Genomic DNA, 22,183 nt, shown 5'->3' with positions numbered 1-22,183 from the left:
TTTTTTTAATGTTTTATAATGTTTGAACACTTTCAGTTTGAAAGGGAATAAAGATACCCTTATTGGTATATACTTTGAAACAGTGAGTTTACATTATCCAGTTTATTTAAAATAGATTTGTTTTGGGGCGCCTGGGTGGCTCATCGTTAAGCATCTGCCTTCGGCTCAGGTCATGATCCTAGGGTCCTGGGATCGAGCCCCGCATCGGGCTCCCTGCTCAGTGGGAAGCCTGCTTCTCCCTCTCCCTCTGCCCCTGCTTGTGTTCCCTCTCTCGCTGTCTCTCTCTCTCTGGGTCAAATAAATAAATAAAATATTTTAAAAAATAGATTTGTCTTAAAGCTATTTTATGTGCGTGTATACTTTTAAGAAAAACTTAAAAACTTCCTAAAAGTGGGGGGAGCGGGGAGAGGATGTTTATCAGATATGTGGGATTTTGTAAATGGAGCTGTTTGTTTGTTTGTTTGTTTTTTAATATATGATCTGAAGAGAAACCAGAGTGTGTTTGGTGGGTTTTTTTTTTATCTATACAAACAACATGCAACTGTAATTTTTTAAATTACCATCAGTTTTACATTAAATAAAATCTACCTCAATAGTGTCCTTCTAGAGTTAATTTAAATTTTGGTGCCATGCAACCTTAATTTTTCTTTAAGTATATTTTTCTCAGATTAACTTTTAAAATTCTGGTTAAAGATACACTGTGTCAAATAATTATTTATCACGTTTTGCCTAGATATCCCCATGTTGCCTCATGTCCAAAAATATCTGAACTCCGTTCAGTATATAGAAGAACTACAGAAGTTTGTGGAAGATGATAATTACAAGTAGGTTGGATCTTCAAAAGTGGTTTAACTGTCCTGTCTTCTACCCTTTTGTCCCCATGTGTTTAAACATCTGAATTTTACATCATATCATGCAAATGCCTAATCCAGGTATACATTTACAGTGGTTAAAGTATTTGTATGTATTTCTTTTTATTTTTTTATGTATTTCTTTTTAATCACTTGATATGATTGAAACAGTACACAAATACCTCATATGTTCTTTGTTTAAAAATATTTCACTTTTCTTAAGTTGTTGAGAGCTGATGTTAGATAGTTCTAGTATAAATGTCTTTCTTTCTTTATATTCAAACATTGAATCTTTATGGAAATTTATAATTGAAAAATTAAACTGTCTACGAATAGGAAATTACTCCTTTTGTAATGGTAATTTTGACACATCTTTGAATTTGTTTTTAATTGTTTTTGTGGATTGAGAGAATATTGAACCTTCTTACCTCTAGGGTAGAGACATGTCCAGCACCACACTTACCCTTTTCTCTATTATAATAGAGAAAGTCCTTTATTAAAGATTTTAGAAATCACTTTAAATTAAAAAAAAAAATTTAAATCACTTTTAAAATACAGCTGCCCATTTCCGTCTCCTTAACATCCACAATTCTGCCCAAGGTGGGAAGGATTTTTAAGTTTTAACCCTTTTTATTTTCAATGGTATACTGTATATCTTAACTGCAGGGGGTTTTTTTGGGTTTTTTGGTTTTTTTTGTTTTTGTTTTTGTTTTTTTTTTTCAAAAAATGGGAGGATAAAGAGCTTATTTCTCTAGAGGCTTCTGATGCTTGTGACTTCATTTGTTAATTTCCAATAAAAAAATTTTTGCTTAGCTTTATTATGCCAGTTATTCCCAGGCTTTCAAATTTAACTTTGTGTCTTTCACAAATTTTTTTTTCTAGTAAAAGGAACATACACATACTTAACTTTAAGAACTTTTCAAAGTGAGGGGCGCCTGGGTGGCTCAGTTGGTTGAGCATCTGCCTTTGGCTCTGGTCATGATCCCAGTGTCCTGGGATCGAGCCCCATGTCGGGCTCTCTGCTCAGCGGGGAGCCTGCTTCTCCCTCTTCCCTCTGCTGCTGCTCCCCCTGCTTGTGCTCTCTCTCTCTGTCAAATAAATAAATAAAATCTTTTTTTTAATAAATAAATAAAATCTTAAAAAAATTTTAAAAAGCTTTAAAAAAGACTTAAAGTGAGAGACTAGGTTGTTTTTCATTATTAATACAGTATATAAAAATTTTCTTGTATGCTAATGATCATCAACTTTCTTGTTCCATTTAAGTTTCAACAGTTTTTGAAGAATAAAGTTAGTACCAATGAAAGGCTAGAAATTCTGGAAAATAACTAGAAATAACTTTTCTTCAAAGATTGAAGCTCTAGATAATATATATTAAATGTATCTAAAATTTTATTAATGTTTAAAAACAACTTTATTGGACCTCTGCTTGTGTGCACTCTCTCTCTCTTTCTAATAGATAAATAAAAATCTTAAAAGATTTTATTTATTTATTTGAGAGAGAGAATGAGATAGAGCATGAGAGGGGGGAGGGTCAGAGGGAGAAGCAGACTCCCCGCTGAGCAGGGAGCCCGATGCGGGACTCGATCCCGGGACTCCAGGATCATGACCTGAGCTAAAGGCAGTCGCTCAACCAACTGAGCCACCCAGGCACCCCTAAATAAAAATCTTTTTTAAAAATAAAAACACCTTGATTGCCATCTTTTTCCCCACACCATAATATTGCCACTTTATACTTCTATATCAGTTTTTATTTTATAAAAGGTTGTTACATAGTTCATTTGAAAATGTATGAGCTTTTTAAGGCTGCAGTTTTTTCATAAATTTGTTGTTGCCCTAGGTTATGAGCTTCTTGAGTTTGATGGTCTGTATCTTACATTTACCACTATTTCTTCCATCTAAGCTCTAATCACTGACATAGCACAAAACTCTCATGTTTTGTCCAGTGAGATACAGAAGATTATCTTAAAATTTAAAATATTGAGTAGTTGTTAAAAATTTCTATATCTGGCTCAAACTTGTTGGATTTAAAAGAAGTTAAACTATTCAGTAGAAGTGAAGCCTAAGAAATTGTTGCACAGTTATAGAGGATGGTAAATTTTTATTGACTGTGGTGAAAGTAAAAGTGTTTGAGCTAATTTTTGCTTTGCTAAAAGGATATAGTAGCCAGTTAAGCCATTAAGTCATTTTAACTGTCTGTAAACCGATGTAAGATACCTTCATTTTTTCAGGAAAGCTAATGCTGTTGTACTGATTTTTGTTTTCATGAGTAGCTAGAACCAGAATAGCCTTCCCATTATATTCTTTTTAACAAATACTTACTAAGCTTTTGCCATAGGTGAGTTATTGTGCTAGGTGCCAAGATTACAAAAACAAAATCTTGTTCTTGCCCTTCAGAAGCTCAGTCTCATACAAAACACAGCCACAAAACAGATGATGACAAAGCAGTTCAAACATTACTATGATATATGAGATATGCCCAGGATGCTGTAGGAACGTAGATCTGGGGGGAGACCTAACTCAGCTTTAAGTGGGAAAAATGAGGAAAAAAGAAACATGAATGGCTTCAGGAGACAGTGTCACCTGAGGCTTATTAATCTTAACAGGTGAGTCAAGGAGATGTGTCCACATAGAGGGTGAGGAAAAGTGTTCCAGGGGATGGAATGATCAAAGGATTAGGGTGGGAAGCAGTGTTTTTGCTTGGGGGAACATAAGTCATTTGGTGGTGTTGGGACATCAGATGGGAGACTGAAGAAGACAGTTTTTTAAAGATGTAGTTGTGTTGCATGAACCTATTAATTCAGTGTGCTGAGAATCATCATTTTAAGATAAAATTAAGATAAAAATCATTTTTATGATAAGAGAGATTTAAATAAAAATGACACCTTTTGTTTATCCCGAGGTCTCTGTTTTTTTGGCGGCTTCATCTATATAGGCAACCAGTATAAACACTACAAATGAATGCGTGTTTTTTAATCAGGATGAGAATCTTTCACAGTTCCTTCATTTTAATACTGAACATAATCTCTTTTTCTCAGTGAACCAGCATCACTGTTACTGAATGGTGTTTCTGATGACATAGGCAACAGACCTCTGACTTCACTGCTGTGCTTTAAGATGCTTCTGCTTTTTATACCACTGACAGCGGTGTGATTCACCCAGAGCTTCCTTTCTGTTCCTTTCTATTGCAGTTCTGCATTAGGAAATTGTAGTTATTTTGTTTACTTCTGTGTCCTCCACATACTAAACTATAAGCTTCAGAAGGGCAGAGATACCATGTCTGCCTTAGTCTCTGTTCTACTCCAGTACAAACAGCACAGTGCCCAGCACAAAACAGGTGTTCAGTAACTCTTTATCAAATGAATGAATTCAGTATGGTCTGTAGCCCAAAGAACTAAAGTAAACTGCTCTGTAGAAAGAAAAAGAGGAGAGAGTTCTAGTTCATAATATTATCTGTTCAGTACTGCATTTTATACTGCCAAATAATTGGAATATAATTATATATAATCCCCTATGAGGTTATCAAGGAAATAAGTTGAGAACCTATAATAGATTTATCATGATGACTATCACTTGTATTGTGCAATTTCATTAAAAAACTCCAGTCGGTAGAATGCTTTCTTAAAAAGTACTAATATTTAGACAAATACTTAGTAATAATAGGCTTTGTGGACTATACCAAAGTATTTTCTACAACTGCTTTACTATCATATTTCCTGAAATAGTTTCCACTGATAGGAGTCATAATCTCTCTTTGCTGTGGAACTCAAAACTGGATCTATTATCCTAAATGGAACTTAAGTACCAGTTAATAAACTTTGACTTAGGACAGGGATTTACCAGGAATTTTGCAAACAACTTTTTTATTACTGAAGATCTTTTAAGAAGTTGAATTTGTTGTTTTGGGGGATGTTTTGGAAATTTTCAGTGCTACAGAAGCCATTTGTGCATCCAGTAAAGATTTTAGAACTAATTTGTGTAATATATTTAGTAATGTACATGAAAATTCCTGAATTTGTCAGGTATCAATATAACCTCAAGTTAAATCACTTTTTAGTCCTCCATCAAATATCTTTAAATGTGTTGAACCATTTGACAACATGAGGGTCATTTAGGGAGATTTTTCCATTTTTAAATAAAACTTTTTAATATTTTTTCCCTCCCTGAAATTTCCTAAAATAACTGTAAGATATGCTTTGTATGAAAGAGATGAGATTTACTATTATTAAAGATTGTTCTTTAAAAAAAATATATAACTGAGATTATTTTATTAAAATGCTTAATTTTTTCCTGAGGAAATACATAATTTTAATATTGTCAACTATTAATCATTTTATGTGTTTTGTTTCTTTTTAAAATTCAGGCTTTCGTTAAAGATAGAACCAGGGACAAGCACACCACGCTCTGCTGCTTCAAGAGAAGATTTAGTAGGTCAGTGCATAGTTTTTTCTGACTACTGAATAATAGATCAGATAACCTAAAAAGAAAGAATATGCTCCAAAGTAAATAAATACTTAGCACATTTTATAATGCATGTAAAAATTTATTTTTGGTATTAAAATATATCACTTCTCTGGGTTTTTTTATTTGTTTTTTAATTAAGAAGTTGTTACTTGGAGTGTGTAGTAATGTACAAACTAATTAAGGAAAATAGATACAACAAACAAAATATAGATAAGTGTTTATGAATATCTGTTCTTTGTTTTATTAAGAATACACTGTCCTGGGGCACCTGGGTGGCTGTCGGTTAAACGTCTGCCTTCGGCTCAGGTCATGTTCCCCGGGTCTTGGGATCGAGTCCCACATTGGGCTCCCTGCTTAGTGGCGAATTGCTTCTCCTTCTACCCCCCACCCCCACCCCTGCTTGTGATCTCTCTCTCTCTCTCTCAAATAAATAAAATCTTTAAAAAAAAAAAAAAAGAATACACTGTTCTGGTCGATGAAGATTGATTACATTAAAATTTCTGTGGTCTGAGTGGAAAATTTTACTGATTAGAATATAGAAATCAGTTTTAGTAACATTTTAGAAATTTCTCTCTAATACTGGGCTAAGTACTGAAAATAATAAAAAATAGTCACAGTCCCATAATTTACCTGTTGCATTATAATGGGGGTAATATATGCATACCACACATAATTAAAAACATAAAATTGGAGAGAATTGTTCATTATTTAAGAAATTATTAATAAGTACCTTTTTTTAAATTTCAAAAGCAGACTTTGACACTAAGCTTCATAATATTACATACCCTGTAAGTATTTGGAGTCCCATCCAATAAGATGTGGAGGAAGCAGGGGGACGAGCCATGATGGTATCTAGGGGGAGAGTACTATAAGCAGTGGAAAACATGGCAGTCTGAATCTCTTAAATTTGCTTTTGTTTTCATTGTTAAAGTGCTGTTTTGCAAATCTGTGTACTTTCCAAGTTCCGGTTTTTTTTAACTCCCGTAAGTCTGAACAGTGTCAATATAGATTGAAATTTCAATTTGAATGCTTGACTTGCCCTATATGCTCTTTCTCCAAGAAGAAGCTGAAACTAAGAGAGAGAAGCAATGTGTAAAATTAAATGAGCACTAGGGCGCCTGGGTGGCTCAGTTGGTTAAGCGTCTACCTTCAGCTCAGGTCATGATCCCAGGGTCCTGGGATTGAGCCCCATGTTGGGCTCCCTCTCAGTGGGGAGTCTGCTTCTCCCTCTCCCTCTGCCACTCCCCCTGCTTGTGTACACGTTCTCTCTCTCAAATGAATAAATAAAATCTTTTTTAAAAAATTAAAAATTAAAAAAAAATTAAATGAGCACTGAACTGGGACTCCTCTGAGTGATTAGTCCACGCATTATCTGTGATGTGATATCCTGAGCCCTTCTCTTCTATTTTAATGTTCGGTCAGTTAAATAGAATTAACAATATTATTATCTTAAAATTTAAACCATGTTTTATATTTTTTAATCAAAGGATTAAAAAAACAATCTTTTGAAACAGTCTGAAAATTTCTCTCTCTCTCTTTTTTGCATTTAACCGCTAGGTCCTGAAGTAGGAGCATCTCCACAAAGTGGAAGAAAAAGTGTGGCAGCTGAAGGAGCCCTGCTACCACAGACGCCGCCGTCCCCTCGGAACTTGATTCCCCATGGACACAGGAAGTGCCATAGCTTGGGCTATAAGTCAGCATTTTTCATTTTATCTTTCAGATTTTTAAGTTGTTTCCAGTTGGATTTATTTTCTATATATTTTATTAGTTAAGCGTAGTTTTATTTGTATAACAGCAGTTTTTTCCTGATTCAGTAAAATATTTTGTTTGCCTAGAAGCATTTAATTTTTCCTTTACCTTAATTTGGAAATAAGCTTCTCCCACTGCTTACCTTTGGGGGAGATAAATGAACTATATTATAGAGTATCATCATAAAGTCAGGAAAGCAATATCCCATTTTCCTTTTACAACTTTTACAGCAAAACAGTCATTGCTTGTCTTAATCAAAATAAGTCACCATAAAAAAAGGTCTATAAAAATTACTCCTTTTAGGGCACCTGCATGGCTTAGTCGTTAAGCATCTGCCTTCAGCTCAGGTCATGATCCCAGGGTTCTGGGATCGAGTCCCGCATCAGGCTCCCTGTTCAGCCAGGAGTCTGCTTCTCCCTCTCCCTCTGCCTGCCACTCTGCCTACTTGTGCTCACTCTATCTCTCTGTCAAATAAAATCTTTTTGGGGGAAAAAAATTACTCCTTTTATTCCTAAATATAATGAAAAGGAAGCTGATTTTTTTTGTTTAACATCATTACCTTTGCAAGATTGTTTACTCAAAATGGGGCCCATAGTTCACCTTTGCCATGATTTTTAAAATAGCTATTTTCCAAAAGTAAATGTGAAACAATTTTTTAATGGACCCAAGACTCAAGATGAAATTAAAATATTATCTCTGGCCTGGTCTGGTTTCCTAAAATACTTTCCCTAAACTGTTAATTTGAGGCTTTTATGGTAAAATCTGTGTGTTTATTAGTATGAGAATTCAGAAATCAGTTTAGGGTAGCAGGTAAATGTTCTGTATCTTGCATCTTTAGGAGTATCTTTTATATTCTGAATTAACAACAATAGTAAAAGATACAAAAAATATTTCTCTTTGTTTCCAGTTTCATTCATAAAATGAACACAGCCGAGTTTAAGAGTGCAACGTTCCCAAATGCAGGGCCAAGGCATCTATTAGACGACAGCGTCATGGAGCCCCATGCACCATCTCGAGGCCAAGCTGAAAGTTCTACTCTTTCTAGTGGAATATCAATAGGTGAGAACTACTTCTCTGAGAGGATTCAATTTATGAAAATGAGATTTAAAACTCAGCTGGAAAAAAGTCATTAACCCTAATATACATAGAGAAAATTTGATAAAAGCAAAGTAGCAATCAGATATAGGATCATCTTTCTGGTACCTACTAAAGTTAATAAATCATGATGTTTTAAAAGCTGCTTAATGTTTTTGACTCCAAAAGGGGAGGCATTTGAGGAATGATGGGAAAAGGTGGTGGACTGTTTGAATTGGTTACATCATGCAGTTTGGTTGTAGGAATGGGAAAAGGGGTAGAGTGGGTATACTCCCAGTTTCTGGATGATGGTACTATTGCCATGATAGAAAAGACCAGAAGAGCAAGCATTTGTAGGTGGTGAGGTATTTGTGAAGGATGACTGGGTTTGAGGAGTTAGGAATCCTGTTTTGGACCTGTTTGGTCCACATGGAGTTGTCCGATAGGTAACTGAATACATGACACTTGAGCTCAGTGGGTTCAGGTTAGGTCTGTAGGTATTAAGCATAGGAGTTCGCATATGTAGCATAGTATTTCAAGCCATGGGATTGGTTGAGGTCACCAAGGAAGAGAATGTAAAAAAAATAAGAGAAGACATGCTAACATTTAGAGGTCTGTTTAATTATTTTTATTTATTTTTTTTAAGATTTATTTATTTTAAAGAGATAACACAAGCAGGAGGGGCAGAGGGAGGAGAGAGAATCTCAAGCAAACTCCATGCTGAGCACAGAGCCTGACACAGGGCTCAATCTCACGACCATGAGATCACAACCTGACCTGAAACCAAGACTGCATGCTTAACCTACTGCACCACCCAGGTGCCCCTAGTATTTTTTTTAAAAAAAGATGAGCCATCAAAGGAAATATGAAGGAGGGATCAGTGAAATACGAATAAAAATCAGGGTGTGGTATCACAAAAGCCCAGTAGAGGAAGTATCTCCAGGAAGAGGGAGGTATTTAATGTATCACTATCAAATGCAAGAAAAAGAAAAGAAGAGAATGGGAATTGATCAGTGCATTTGGCAAGATAGAAGTCATTGGTGACCTTGATAAGAGTTGCTTCATAGAATAGTGGAGTCAGAGCCCTGACTGGAGTAGATTGAAGAATGAGAGGCCAGGGAATAGAGATGAAGGGGACCAGAAAATCACGACCATGCTGGAAAGGGATGCGAGGTTGTGAGGAAAATTTGTTATTACTTCCTAAACTTCTTTATTTTCTGAATCTTTTAAAATGAGCATTATTTCTTTTGATTATTAGAAAAACCTTCTTATTTTTAAAAAAGGAATAAAGGAAGAAAATATCTTCCTCTCTGGTTAAGTGCCAGGTTGCTCAGGGGCTAAGCCTGTTATTGTTAATAGGGATCATCTGAATATTGATGCATAGTCAATAGAAAGAAATTCAGGGAGTTCATTTTCTTAAACAAATTGACTTCCTTAACCCTTGAGAGTTCCAAACCCTGTAAACAAAATTGATTTAGAGCTTTCCAGCACCATTCAGCAGTTCTTTAATTCCAAAGTGCAAATGATGATATGATGACAAAATTCACAAAAAAGAAGACAAGTTGGCCCCTCAAATACCTCTTCATTAATGCTATAAGCTGTCATTATGCAAATATCAACCTCAACTTGAAAACAATACGCGGAGTAATTTTGCAAAAGGGAGAAAGAACTTTCTTCCCATTAAATTAGTAAATTTGTTACACTATGGAATCTAGCATGCCACTTAAACCAAAAAATAATTTTTTAAATTACAGCTTTCAAGTATATATAATATTGGACTTTTCCCCATCATGAATTTTATAATGATAATTCTTTAGTTTATCTGTGGCTTTTACTTTCCACTGATGTTCTGTTGGTTATCACAAGATTGTTATTTATCTCGTTATTTCATTCAGTTACAGTTAGTCTCTTCCTGTTCTAAAAGAAAGGCCTCCATACTGAGACACTATTTTAGGGACGCCTGGCTGACTTAGTTGGTAGAGTGTGCAACTCTTGATCTTGGGGTTGTGAGTTCAAGCCCCACATTCGGTGTAGAGATTACTTAAAAATAAAAAATCTTTTTAAAAAAAAGAAGAGACTATTTTAATTTTTGCCTTTGTGTTTATTTTTTATTCTAAGGCTGTTAAGTGGGTAAACAGTAAAGACTGTACATCCTTGTTTATAAATTAGAACATTAGACATAGATATTACCTTGCATGGTTTATTGTTTTCAAGCTATATATTCTGGAAGGAAAGTAAATTTATAACCATAAATGGTAGATGTTACACACACACACACACACACACACACACACAATTTATAATCACAAAAGGGTTTTTTCCTTAGCTGTAACTTTAATATACACTATTAGTCTATACCATGGAGATTTTGAGAAGGTACTCCAGAGAAATTAACCAGTGCTTGGGACAGTGGCCTCTAACATTTTCTAATGTGGTAGAGACGTCTTAGATAACCTCAAGTGGTCTTGCCTAGCTAAGAGAAGCATACCCACTCTGAGTTTTATGCTTGTAGAAAAACTTATATTTTCTACAAATAAGTCAGACTAATTATGATTGATTTTTCAGTCTTTACCACATAATGCTACAAATCAAAAGAGAATCTATAAGACCCTACCACTACCAACAGAATAGTTCCAGTTTCTCATCTGAACCACACAACAAGAAAATTTTTTCTGTTATTGTTACTCAGTTTTTCCAAGGATAGTATGTATGTAACTAGTGCCACTCTAAATACATAAACAAGGTTTAATCCATCACATACAATGCATACCTTTTACCATTGGAGTTTGTGTCTCTTATGGAACACTGGTATGAAAAGTCTGATAGACAGTTCAACTTGATATATTAAAGACAGATTAATCATCAGTTTTGTTGAGAGCCAGAATTATCTTTAAACTTTTAAATCAGTGTAAGCTGTTTTGGACTTTCCAAATTTATTCCCCTCAGTTTTTTCTTTAGCTAACGTAAAACTTTTTTAGTTGCTATTCTGGCTATAAAGGGAAAGTTTTTAGATTGTTAACAGCACCATTTTTTTTTTTTAGGGATTCCATCCTGTTCTACCTTGCCTCTGAAGGCAAAAATTAAATTTCATTAAGCTTTTTATCCTTAGGGTAGTAAAAGGTTTTAAAAGGAATACAAAAGGGAAAATATGGCATGAACCTCTAAGAATTTCACAATTATATTGGTCTTAAATTTTGACAAAAATTTTGAAATTTTGAAAAATTTTGTGCTTAGGGTACATTCTCTGATGGTAGAAAATTGTTTATTAACATAATGAATCTGAGCTATAAGTAGCTCTACAAAAATGTCTTATGCTATTTTGTTATTTTAGATAGTCTTGTCAACCAAATTCCAACATATTGCAGAATGAGCCTAGCAGCATTAATACTCGAATGAAGAATTAATATGTGGATGTTCACCCACAAATAACATGACTGTCATTTTATAAGTACAGTTAAAGAATTTATTTTTAAAATACGAAATTTAAACTGTAATTCTGATGTTTTAAAAATAGAATAACTTTTGATTTTAGGTAGCAGTGATGGTTCTGAACTAAGTGAAGAGACCTCATGGCCTGCTTTTGAAAGGTAAGAAGAATCGTTCATTTGAACTGCTTCAAGTTTAGTTTGTCTTTCTTAAAAGATATGATCATATGCATTTTAACAGGTAATATTTGTTAACATGTCTCTAAGGGACTATTTATAAGCTTCCAACTGAAGCTTATAAATTAGAAGTTGGCAGAAATTAGAAGTTGATATTTAAGTCTAAGCTAATAAATAAAGGTTTATTTGGTGACTTGACATATATTTGAATTTTAATACCTTTAAAATTATAAATTTAAAATCATAATAACCAGTCATAGTCAACTGAAATACTGTAAGTCATGATCCCTTCTCCTTTCTTTATTACTTTAAGTTTTAAAAGTTGTCATCTGTCTACAGCAGATATCATACTATATTGATCTTTGAATGTAAGATCTTCTTAAAAATGTAGCCAAACAGTGCAAATAATTTATTTACTAAATATCAATTAGGACTTTTATATTGTCTTTTGACCATTTCAGTTCTTCCATGTTCATATTTACAGGATGCTTGACTCTTGCCAAAATAATTGCTCCCTTTTGTATATAAACTGAGCAACCTAAATTTCTAAGCAGTAGAGTGTCATTTAGATTGAATTTTGAGTGCCATATTAAAATTGATGGAAATGAAAATAGTTACCTAACTCTGTATCAATCACTTTTTTAGTAGAAAACAATTTTATTAACTATCCGTAACGATATTGGAATTGGTTAATATCATGCTGTTTATTGGAATATTCTTGTTCTTAATGAAACTTCGTGAAGATTTCTCTCTGTTATGTGATTAAGATTTTATTTGTAAATCCAGCATTTCAAAGTACTCTTGAGCCTTTCTACTGTAGTTATCAGAGTTCCCAAGTCTTATTCTTTGTTTTTGGGGGGGCCTTAACAACTTGTTTTTGCATACTATTTCTCTTCCAACTTTTACATTCAGTCTCTTTATTAGGGTTTGCCTGAAATGAGAAAAACACAAGTTGCCTCTGGCATGCTGTCAGTACAAGTGATTTCAGTTCTTTTCTTCCAGGAAGAGCATCATATGTTGATTATAGAGTGTATTGTAATCTTTAGATAAAAAACATGGATGGAAAAAATCATTTCTCAGTTTGCATGCATTATAAAGTGAATAACCAGGATGGTGTTGTGTGCAGTAATCTGTTCTCATCCCAGCAGGTTACGTTTGAAGACAGTATTTAATGGTGTTACCTTCACATCTCAAAACGATGTCTTTCTTTTACAACAAATGGTTTGCTTTGCAGACATTTGCAGCTTAAAAAAATCTGTACTTGTGCCAAGTTTAAATCTGTGGCTCTGGGAACATTTTGAGAGCAAATTAATGCTTCCCAGCAAGATTCAGACATGGAATAATAAAAAGTAAATAAAGAACTAGGGTTTTTAAAATACTGCTTGTAGATAGTGAATTTGAAAATAGTTCTCTGAATGTTAAACATACCACCCTCTGTCCTTATTTTCTACAGAGACATCAAATATGTTGCTGCTTAAGTTGCTAAAATAATGCTTTTTTGCTTTAAATAACATTTATCAACAGTGTTACCTTTGGCTTTTCCCAGACAAAGAAGTGTTGGTGTTTCTGTGTGTGTGTGTTTATTTCCTTTGTTAAGTATTACATGCCATTTTGGATAAATAGTATCTCAGACCATTTTTATCATTTATTGGCTTTATCATTTATTTCAGTTGATGTGGAAATAAAATAATGCTTTTATTACTCAGCTTATCTCTTTTATTAGTTTTCTTGGATTTAACGTAAAGGATAGAGAGGAAGTTATAGGTGTTTAGACCACATTAATTTTAAGTTTACAGCCCACATTGCTTTTAGGTGTCTTCATAGGGACATATAATAAAAATGAGTTATTTATATAAATCCAGATACCATTTTTAAACTGTAATCCAAGAACTGGAATAGAAACAAAAGGATTTTTGAAGTATTATCCAGGTTTTGATAGTACTGGTTATAACTCTAATTATTTTAGCAGATTTGTGAGAGCAAATGTATATGAAATGTGTGGTATATCCTAACACCTGTATTTCTAGAGTCAGTAGTAGAAGAAAACACCTTTTTTAAAATCTGTGCTGCATGCTTAAGAAAAGAGGAGCAACCACATACTGTCCTTTTGTAGGATTTAGAAAGCTGTCTTACAGGAAGAAATTATTACATTGTTCTAGGTATTGATGATTGTGTGAATAAAAGCATATGTAATATATACAATTTATAATGGAATCCAACAGGAACAGATTATACCATTCTCTCGGCCCGGTGACACGAGTGGCACGAAATGGCCATCGAAGCCACGTGAAGGCCAGCAGGTACAATCCCCCTGCATTCAGGGGTCACAGAACTCCCCTCTGGTGTTGGTGATTGGCTAAATGGGTGTGATCTCACAGTATCTCTGTTCTTTCTCAACTAATTAGTTTAAAAACTAAAAAAATGCCCACAAAAGCTTTCTTGCCAAGATTTAATCTAGAGATAAATTTGAACTTCTCTTTCTGATCCACTGAGCTAATTGCAGAATAATTCCAACTTGGTGGCCTTAGAACTGCACAGGTCTCTGTAATGCTGCTGGTTCTTGGATAAGCATTATTTAAAGGCTGCTGTCACAGCATTTACTTTGCTAGTAAGGCTCCATTCAATTTATCTTTGTTAAGAATTTTTCATATAAACTGCAGGACCTGAATGTAGACAAGTCTCAGTAAATAATGTTTGTGCTTTTAAACTCATTTTTGTTCAGTGGTTTATTAGTTAAACCAGGTCTCTTTCTGCACCATTTTAGCCACGGAAGGAAATGAGAATGTTAGATTGATGTGAGGCTGGAGGTTACTGGTAATGTGTAATCAGCCACTTCATAATACAACACATACAATAGCCAACTTCAGAAGTAAACTTTTTGTCAATTTGGTGTCTAATCTCTTTGTGTATACCCTGAATATAAATAGCAATAGCATGAAATTTCTAGTGGTCTCTAGGTTTTTAAGTCACTTTGAAGACACCTAAATAATCATAAGAGAGAAACTGGCAAACTTCAGTTTTCTTCCCTGTTGTAGGAATTCTGCATATCATGTCAGATCCCCAAAGAATGGCAGATAATTTTATTAGTGTGTATGTTTTAATTGACTCGTAGAAGTTATTGTTGTTTTAAATATAGGACCTTAAGTCAGTTGGGGAAAGATATTTAAATGTTTGGTTATTTTGTGGTGGTTTTCTTAAGATACATGAAAAGGAAATCTTGAGTTTGGGAGTTACTCCTTCCTTGGAGAGCTGTTAGGTTATTTTTTTTTTTATAAAGATTTTTATTTATTTGAGAGAGAGAGAGAGAGAGAGAGTGAGCGTGAGAGGGGGGAGGGTCAGAGGGAGAAGCAGACTCCCTGCCGAGCAGGGAGCCCGATGTGGGACTCGATCCCAGGACTCCAGGATCATGACCTGAGCCGAAGGCAGTCGCTTAACCAACTGAGCCACCCAGGTGTCTCAGAGCTGTTAGGTTATAATCAAACACTACGCATTGACAGCATTTAAATGTTATTACAATTTACTGCAGTACCCTAGTTTTTTAAATATGTTGTTATTGCCTATATTACTTCTCTCACCTATTTTAGAATTAAATTCAGCATGGGTTTTCTTTTTCTTTTCCTTTTTTTGAGCCTCTGCTCTTTTTATTTTGAGTTTTATATGCTTAAATACTTTTTAACAAAAAGAATCCTCACCTTTCCTACCAGGACTTAAAGTATTTAAGGGGAAAAAAGTTTACAGCAGTGATGCAAATGTGGCATGTTAAAAAGAAGGGAAAGTCTTAAATCCTTAATTTAATCTTGACTAAAGTGAATTACTCTATTCTTTCTAAATTATACTTGTTCAGTTATGTAATAAAGTGTGCATTTTTTAACCATCTGTTGACTTTAATAACTTCCTGATTAAACTTTTATGACAGCTTATAAATTTCAGCAGAGTAAGCCTTTATAATTGTCAGTGTCTTCTAATGCTAAATACATTAATGAAGTTTTAAAACTAAGAGTAATTACATTTCATTTAAGTACCTGCTTTGTAACTGCTATACACAAAAGGTCTTACATGTTCTTTTCTTCATTCCATTATTATAGTTCTGCAGAATCAGAAGATTTGGCAGTACATTTATATCCAGGAGCTGTCACTATTCAAGGTGTTCTCAGGAGAAAAACTTTGTTAAAAGAAGGCAAAAAGCCTACAGTAAGATATTATTGTATTATATTTTAACACACCTCCAAAAATAAGCAAACATACAGGACCCTAAAAAAATATGAAAACAATGAAATAAAACCAGATGTATGGTACACTTGAAATAATTGAAAATGCACATTTGCCTCGCGTGTTTCTTAATTTAGACTTCAGTTAGATCATACATTGAGGGTGTGTCCATCAAGGTGCTCCTGTACCCCTCTCTGTCCCCTAGTGTAGTTCTTACACAAAAACATTTCTTGGAGAACCTTGAAAGTATATGCCATAATGAAATATTCTAGTAATAAGTTTAGGAAAAATAAAGAATTGAGAGGAATAACCCTAAAAAGTGGAATGCAACCAATTTTGTTGTGTCAGTCCTAAGTTGTTTATTTACATCTCTGTAATGAAGTTTCGTTTTCCTTCGTGAAATAAAACCCAGATATTAAATGTCCTCCAAACCATTGTTATCTTTTTTTAAGTGGTAAAAGTTGAGTAGCTCAAAGCCTTTTGTACATAACATAGAAGTTTCTTCTTCCCCAGCAAGCAGTTTGACTGCTAAAGAAGACTTTGTTTTTTCTTTTCTCAAATAATAGTATAATTTATCTAGTTTGGAATAAAAACTTCAGTGTGTATCCAAACTTGACACTTTTGAAGATATGAGAGCTTCTTAAAATGTAAAAATGGTTTACAGCTAAGCAGTCTGATTTTGCCGCTTACGTTACAGTAAACCACGGTCGAGAAGCTACACGAGGCCAGCTAGTAAAAACTAGGAGTAGCCTGCCAGTTGAGGCATTACGACACTATCGTGTGCCAGATGCTGGAAATAGAGCAGCAAACAAGATGAGGCACAGTGCCTGCCTTGTGCAAATGACATTCCAACGAGACAAATAGAAAGTAAGCCCTTGAAATAAGGTAACGGGATGGCAGGTGAGAGGATGAGGAGAGGTGTCAGCACGGCGAGGCATCCGAGCTGCCATCTGAATGAGGCAGGCGAGCTAGCCGTGTGAGGATCTGAGTTCAGGCAGCGAGAAGGCCTGTGGAGCTGAGGCGCAGCAGGTGGAGGAGGTGAAGTCAGGGAGAACGGTTAGGGTTGCTTGATGATGTGTTAGGTGCGGTGTATGAGAGAGCGTGACGTGAAGATGGTACCTGGGTGGGGTCTGAGCTGGATGAATGTTGGGAATGTTTACTGAAATAGGAAAAGTTTCTTCAAGAAAGGGCCGGTAAGTCTTAGCTAAGTTCACTTTAATATGCGTTTTAGGCATAGAAGTGGAGATGTCAGTTTAGCTCTAAAAAGTACAGGTCAGAAGTTCAGCAGAGAGGTGGTGGCTAGAGATGGGGATTTGGGGGTAGTTTGTATACAGATGGTATTTGAAGTATGGGACCAGGTGAGACATTATCTCATGAAGAGATAATGAAGAAAGTATAGCTGGGGAAGAAAAGAGGGCCGAGGATAGAACTATGGAGCACATCAAGGTCTGCTATGAGAAGCATAGAGGAAAATGAAGGAACTGTTACCAGAGAAGCGCAGCGGTTAAAGTATTTCAAGAAGGAAGGAGTGGCCAGCCGTGTCGGATGTTGCTAAGAGGTTGACTGTGGTAAGAACAGAGGCTTTGGGATATGTCAGTGATCAGTGACCTTGACATTGGCAGCCTAACCAAAAGTAAGTTGAGAAAATGGGCAAGAGAGAAGTAGAGTCAGGCATTAGAGACAACTTGCAAGAAGTTATGCTGTGAACAGGAGCAGAAAAATTGGGTGCTCTCTGATGGGGCAGAGGACGGGGCGGTGGAGGGATTTTCAAAGATGAGAGTGCTGTGAAGCCTCATTTGCATAATGATGGGAGAGGGAGAGAAATCAAGACAGTGGAGAAAGGAGTAAATGACAAAAGCGGATTTCTTGAGGGAGTGAGAGATAGTAGAAATCTAGAGCACAAAGGGAGGGTAGTTTCTCCTTTGATAGAAGCAGCGTTAACTCTTCTGTTGCAGCAGGAAGAAAGGCTAAGTAGGTGGGCCTACACACAGATAGTTAGATGGAAATGATCTGGGAAGATGAGGAAGTCCTCACCAGATTTCACCTATTTTTCTCTGGGGAGTGTGCAGTGCTATCATAAGGGGATGGAGTACTAGGGTTTTTGAAAAGGAATGAAATGGTTGTCTCCAGAGAGAAAGAGTATAATGACTTCATGGGGTAAAAATGAAGTACTATTGATTTCTAAATGAGATTGTTGGTTCTAATTTTATCAGTTGGCACAGTTGTGTGATTTTTCCAGCAATATTCGGTTATTATAATGTGCCAAGTAATCAGATGGTTAGATTTAAATAGGGCTAGGGTTCAATTAGGAGAGAGGGACAGTGGGATTCAAGTATGTGGAAGGGAATGGCTATAGTGCTGGACCATGTGGTATTGGCTAAATACGAAGAAGGGAGAGGGAAGGATACAGGATGGGGAGACAGCAGCAAGGCTAGATAATGTTAAAAAGTGGTATGGGTTTTGATGAAACCAATAGTTATCTGAATGAAAGTAGTAGTAGAGCATATTCAGTGGAAGTGACAGGAATGTGGGAGATAAAGATTTCAGCAGTGATTCAACTCTTAAGATTAGACTAAGGTGGCCGGAGTGGAGCTAAAGGTCATCGGCGCTAAGAAAGTAAAGAAACCGAGAAGCCGGTGGTAGTATGTTCCTGTGTTTGTCTCTCCAGGTGGCATCATGGACAAAGTATTGGGCAGCTTTGTGTGGGACACAGCTTTTTTACTATGCTGCCAAATCTCTAAAAGCTACAGAAAGAAAGCATGTAAGTATTCCTCCTCTGAACTGCTAGCAGAGCTTCAGTGCTTCTTCATGGTTGTAAAGAAAGCAGTCCTGATGGAATGCAGCAATTTGGATCATTTCCATGTTCTATTCCAGAAGTTCTTAACATCTATTCCTTGTGCGAGTGTTGTGGTAGAATTATTTTTATTTAGTAAGACCATTCCAGGGAAGGTCTTGGAATAACTTCCATATTTAGAGTTTATTTTTTTGAATGCTATTTTTCCATCAGAAGCTCAAAAATGCTCATTTCCACTCTCTATTTTGGCGTCAAAACCTTCCCAAGCCTGGGTTTCTTGTTCAGAAAGTAGTTGAAAATTATTGCTTTGGAGTCTTAGTTCATAATCTGTAAAATGTGAAAAATTGGGACCATCATCTAAAGTTCTTTGCCACCTCAATCTCAGACAGAGTGGTTTTTCTCAACAGTGAAGAGGAGTAATAGTTACTATGCTTACTCTAGGTCACTTTCTTGTGTTGCATATTACTTAGAAGAAGCCTCTCAATGTACTTTTCTCCAAATGTAGAATCTTCTATAAATCTCTTTTGCATGCTGTTTTGTTTTTATATGCTAGTGATACAGTCTTTGAAAGGAAGAAATTTTCCATGTTGCATTAATAAAATCCCCTTGAGAAGAATTTTATTTCTAAGTCATGTATTTTGCAGTGCAATTAAGTGGTTTACCATACCAAGGAAAGGTAATCCACTAAAAAAATTGAGTCCTTTTACTATGTATAAATTATCCAGTGACATTGCATAATTCAGAGAAGCTCTTTATTCTTACAGTTTTAGTTCTTTATAATCAAATCAGAAGTATAGAAGAGTAAGTTGTTGGTTTAAATGAATGTAAGTGCCGTAAAATAGTATCAACCTTCCTTCTTCCTTGCCATACCTACACCTGTCATTGTCCTGAATTTCATATTAATCATTGCCTTGCTCTTCTCTAATTTAGAGTTTACCATATATGTTTCCTTAAACAACACATTGCCTCATTTTTGAACCGTACGTGAATGGAATCATATAAATTCTCGAATTCTGGCTTTTTTTTTTTTTTTTTAAAGGGAGAGGGTGGTGGGGAGGGGCAGAGGAAGAGGCAGAATCAGGGCCCGATGTGGGGCTCAATCCCACGACCCTGAAATCATGATCTGAGCTGAAATCAAGAGTCAGACACTTAACCAACTGAGCTCTCAGGAGCCCCTGAAGTTCTGGGTTTTTTGCCCACTATTATTTTACAATTGTTTAGACTTTGACTGTTTTTTGTATTCTGGTCAAAGTGACTAATACACACCCAACAGAGTTATACAGACTAGTTCCACCCAAACATTTTGCAGAGTAATTGCCTCTGATTAATACTGCTATCCTCAGAGGGAGGAAAAAAGATTGCTATAGCTAAATTAAATCCTTTGTCTTCAGATACAGGTAACTTTTCACATAGCCACTTTGAGATGCTTGGCTCAGTTTCACTTAGTTGACGATTATAAAGAAGTAGCTATTCAAAATTAAGTGTTTTTTATTTTTTCCTAAACTTTAATTAGAAAGAAGCCAGATGAAATTAGAGCATACTGGGTTGTAAGGAAATCAAATTGAGTGCCAAGGAAATGGACTATATTCCTAATATTCTTAATTTAAAACTGTTCGGGTTAAAGAAGGAATTACAAGAACAACGTAGAGCGTAGAGAGACAAGCTCGTGTTAATATTATAGAATCAGTTTTAGAAGAGATGTGGCACAACTAAAAGCAATGAAGGAAAAACTTTTTTAAATCATTTTCAAACAAAATTGTATTATTAGAAGAAAATAATGGCTATATATAAGCAACAGATAAAGGATTAAAATGTATTCTATAAGCAGAGCACCACCTATGTAGTGTTCTTGCCAAAAGTTTAACCTGAATCTAATCATGAAGAAACAATCAAATCCAGATTGTGGAACGTTCTACAAGACAACTGGCTTGGATTCTTAAGACCAAAATTTGGTAGATGGAGCAGGGGGTGTGTGGGGGAAGAGGAGGACTGTTACAGATTAAAAGAGACTGAAGAATCTGAGAGGTAAATGCAATATGTGTACTTTGGTTGAATCCTGGAGGTAATTTCTTTTTTTTTTTTTTTTAACGACGAAGATCATAATTGGGACAATTGAAAAAATTTCATGGATTTTATAAAAAATGTCTTAAATTTCTTAGATACTTATATTGTGGTTATATAGAAATATATTCTTAGGCTATACATGCTGAAATATTTAGGACTCAGTTTTATGATGTCTGCAGTTCAAAAAGATCAAGCAAATGCACAAAATGTAGATTCGGGGGTAACCACTGTGGCATTCTTTCAACTTTGTAGTTTCAACCTTTCAAAATTGAAAGCTGGAGGGAAAAAAATTACTAATGAAAATATACCTGTTCATATAGGTCTATAAATGCAGAAGGAGAAAATCTGGACGCCTACAAACCTATAAGTTTTATTACTCTCTATACATATTTTTTGCCTGCGAGGAACAGAATAGGCTTGGCAGGGTAGAATAACTGGGGAGAGCAAAGGGGGACTCCTATTATGTCTGTATTTTTGGATTTTTTTTTTTAAGATTTTATTTATTTGAGAGAGAAAGAGCACAAGCAGGGGGAGTGGGAGGGGGAAGCCCAGTGCGGGGCTCGATCCCAGGATCCTGGGATCATGACCTGAGCTGAAGGCAGATGCTTAACCAACTGAGCCACCCAGGCGCCCCTTTGGATTTTTTTAAGATTTTACTTATTTGAGAGGGAGAACACAAGCGGGGTAAAGGTGGGGGAGGGGCAGCAGGAGAGGGAGAAGCAGACTCCCCCCTAAGCAGGGAGCCAGACCCGGGGCTCAATCCTGACCTGAGCCAAAGGCAGACACTTAACCGACTGAGCCACCCAGGAGCCCCTTTTTGGATGTTTTAAAATGAAAACATTCACTGTAAAAATGTTTTTTACTGAAGGTTTATTTATTGTAAAAAAAAATTTTGCAGTTATGTTTGAACCCATCACTGTATGGTAGAGAGTGAATAAATACTATTCAATTAGTTAAATTTTTAAAGACCAAGACTGTGCCTGAAAAGAAATCTGTAACAAAACTAACAACTTTCCACAGCTCAGAATAAAACAGGACCTTAGAAAAAGGGAAGGAGGAGGTAAATAGAAGATGAAATATAATTGGCTAATAAACATGAACAGATGATCAACCTTATTAGGTATCAAAAATGCAGGTTAAAGAAGATGCCCTTTTTTGCTACTAGGCAAAAATTTTGAAGATTGTTAATAGAGCATTGTCCGTGGTGTAGGGAAACATAGACTTATCTGTGATTTGCAGAAATTTAAATTGGTATTGTTTTTGTGGTGGGCAGTCCTAGTCCGTATTTAACTTAATAATAACCAGCAATTCCTTATCTGAGAATCTGTCCTGTGGAAGTCCTTGAACAAGTGCACAAAAATTCCTGTAGAAGAATATTC

General features: G+C 35.4%; 1 protein-coding gene across 2 annotated transcripts in view; it reads left to right on the top strand.

The window, feature by feature from the left end:
• RALGPS2 (Ral GEF with PH domain and SH3 binding motif 2) overlaps nucleotides 1-22,183 on the top strand; it is a 152,924-nt gene that overhangs the window by 117,020 nt on the left and 13,721 nt on the right. Inside the window, exons 10-17 of one of the 2 annotated variants that reach the window (XM_028092059.2) lie at nucleotides 734-824; nucleotides 5,212-5,279; nucleotides 6,870-7,005; nucleotides 7,969-8,120; nucleotides 11,668-11,722; nucleotides 13,960-14,037; nucleotides 15,823-15,928; nucleotides 18,615-18,707. In XM_028092059.2, the coding sequence (XP_027947860.1) occupies nucleotides 734-824; nucleotides 5,212-5,279; nucleotides 6,870-7,005; nucleotides 7,969-8,120; nucleotides 11,668-11,722; nucleotides 13,960-14,037; nucleotides 15,823-15,928; nucleotides 18,615-18,707 (779 nt within the window). The remainder of the gene's footprint in view (nucleotides 1-733; nucleotides 825-5,211; nucleotides 5,280-6,869; nucleotides 7,006-7,968; nucleotides 8,121-11,667; nucleotides 11,723-13,959; nucleotides 14,038-15,822; nucleotides 15,929-18,614; nucleotides 18,708-22,183) is intronic. The other variant, XM_028092060.2, reaches the window with a different exon arrangement.

The sequence above is a fragment of the Eumetopias jubatus genome, unplaced genomic scaffold, assembly GCF_037043125.1.
Source record: "Eumetopias jubatus isolate StellerSeaLion01/CBP00866 unplaced genomic scaffold, mEumJub1_p1.0 scaffold_12, whole genome shotgun sequence".
In the NCBI taxonomy this organism is placed as follows: domain Eukaryota; kingdom Metazoa; phylum Chordata; class Mammalia; order Carnivora; family Otariidae; genus Eumetopias; species Eumetopias jubatus.
Note: the sequence above shows the minus strand (reverse complement) of the source record. Positions and strands in the feature narration are given on the sequence as shown.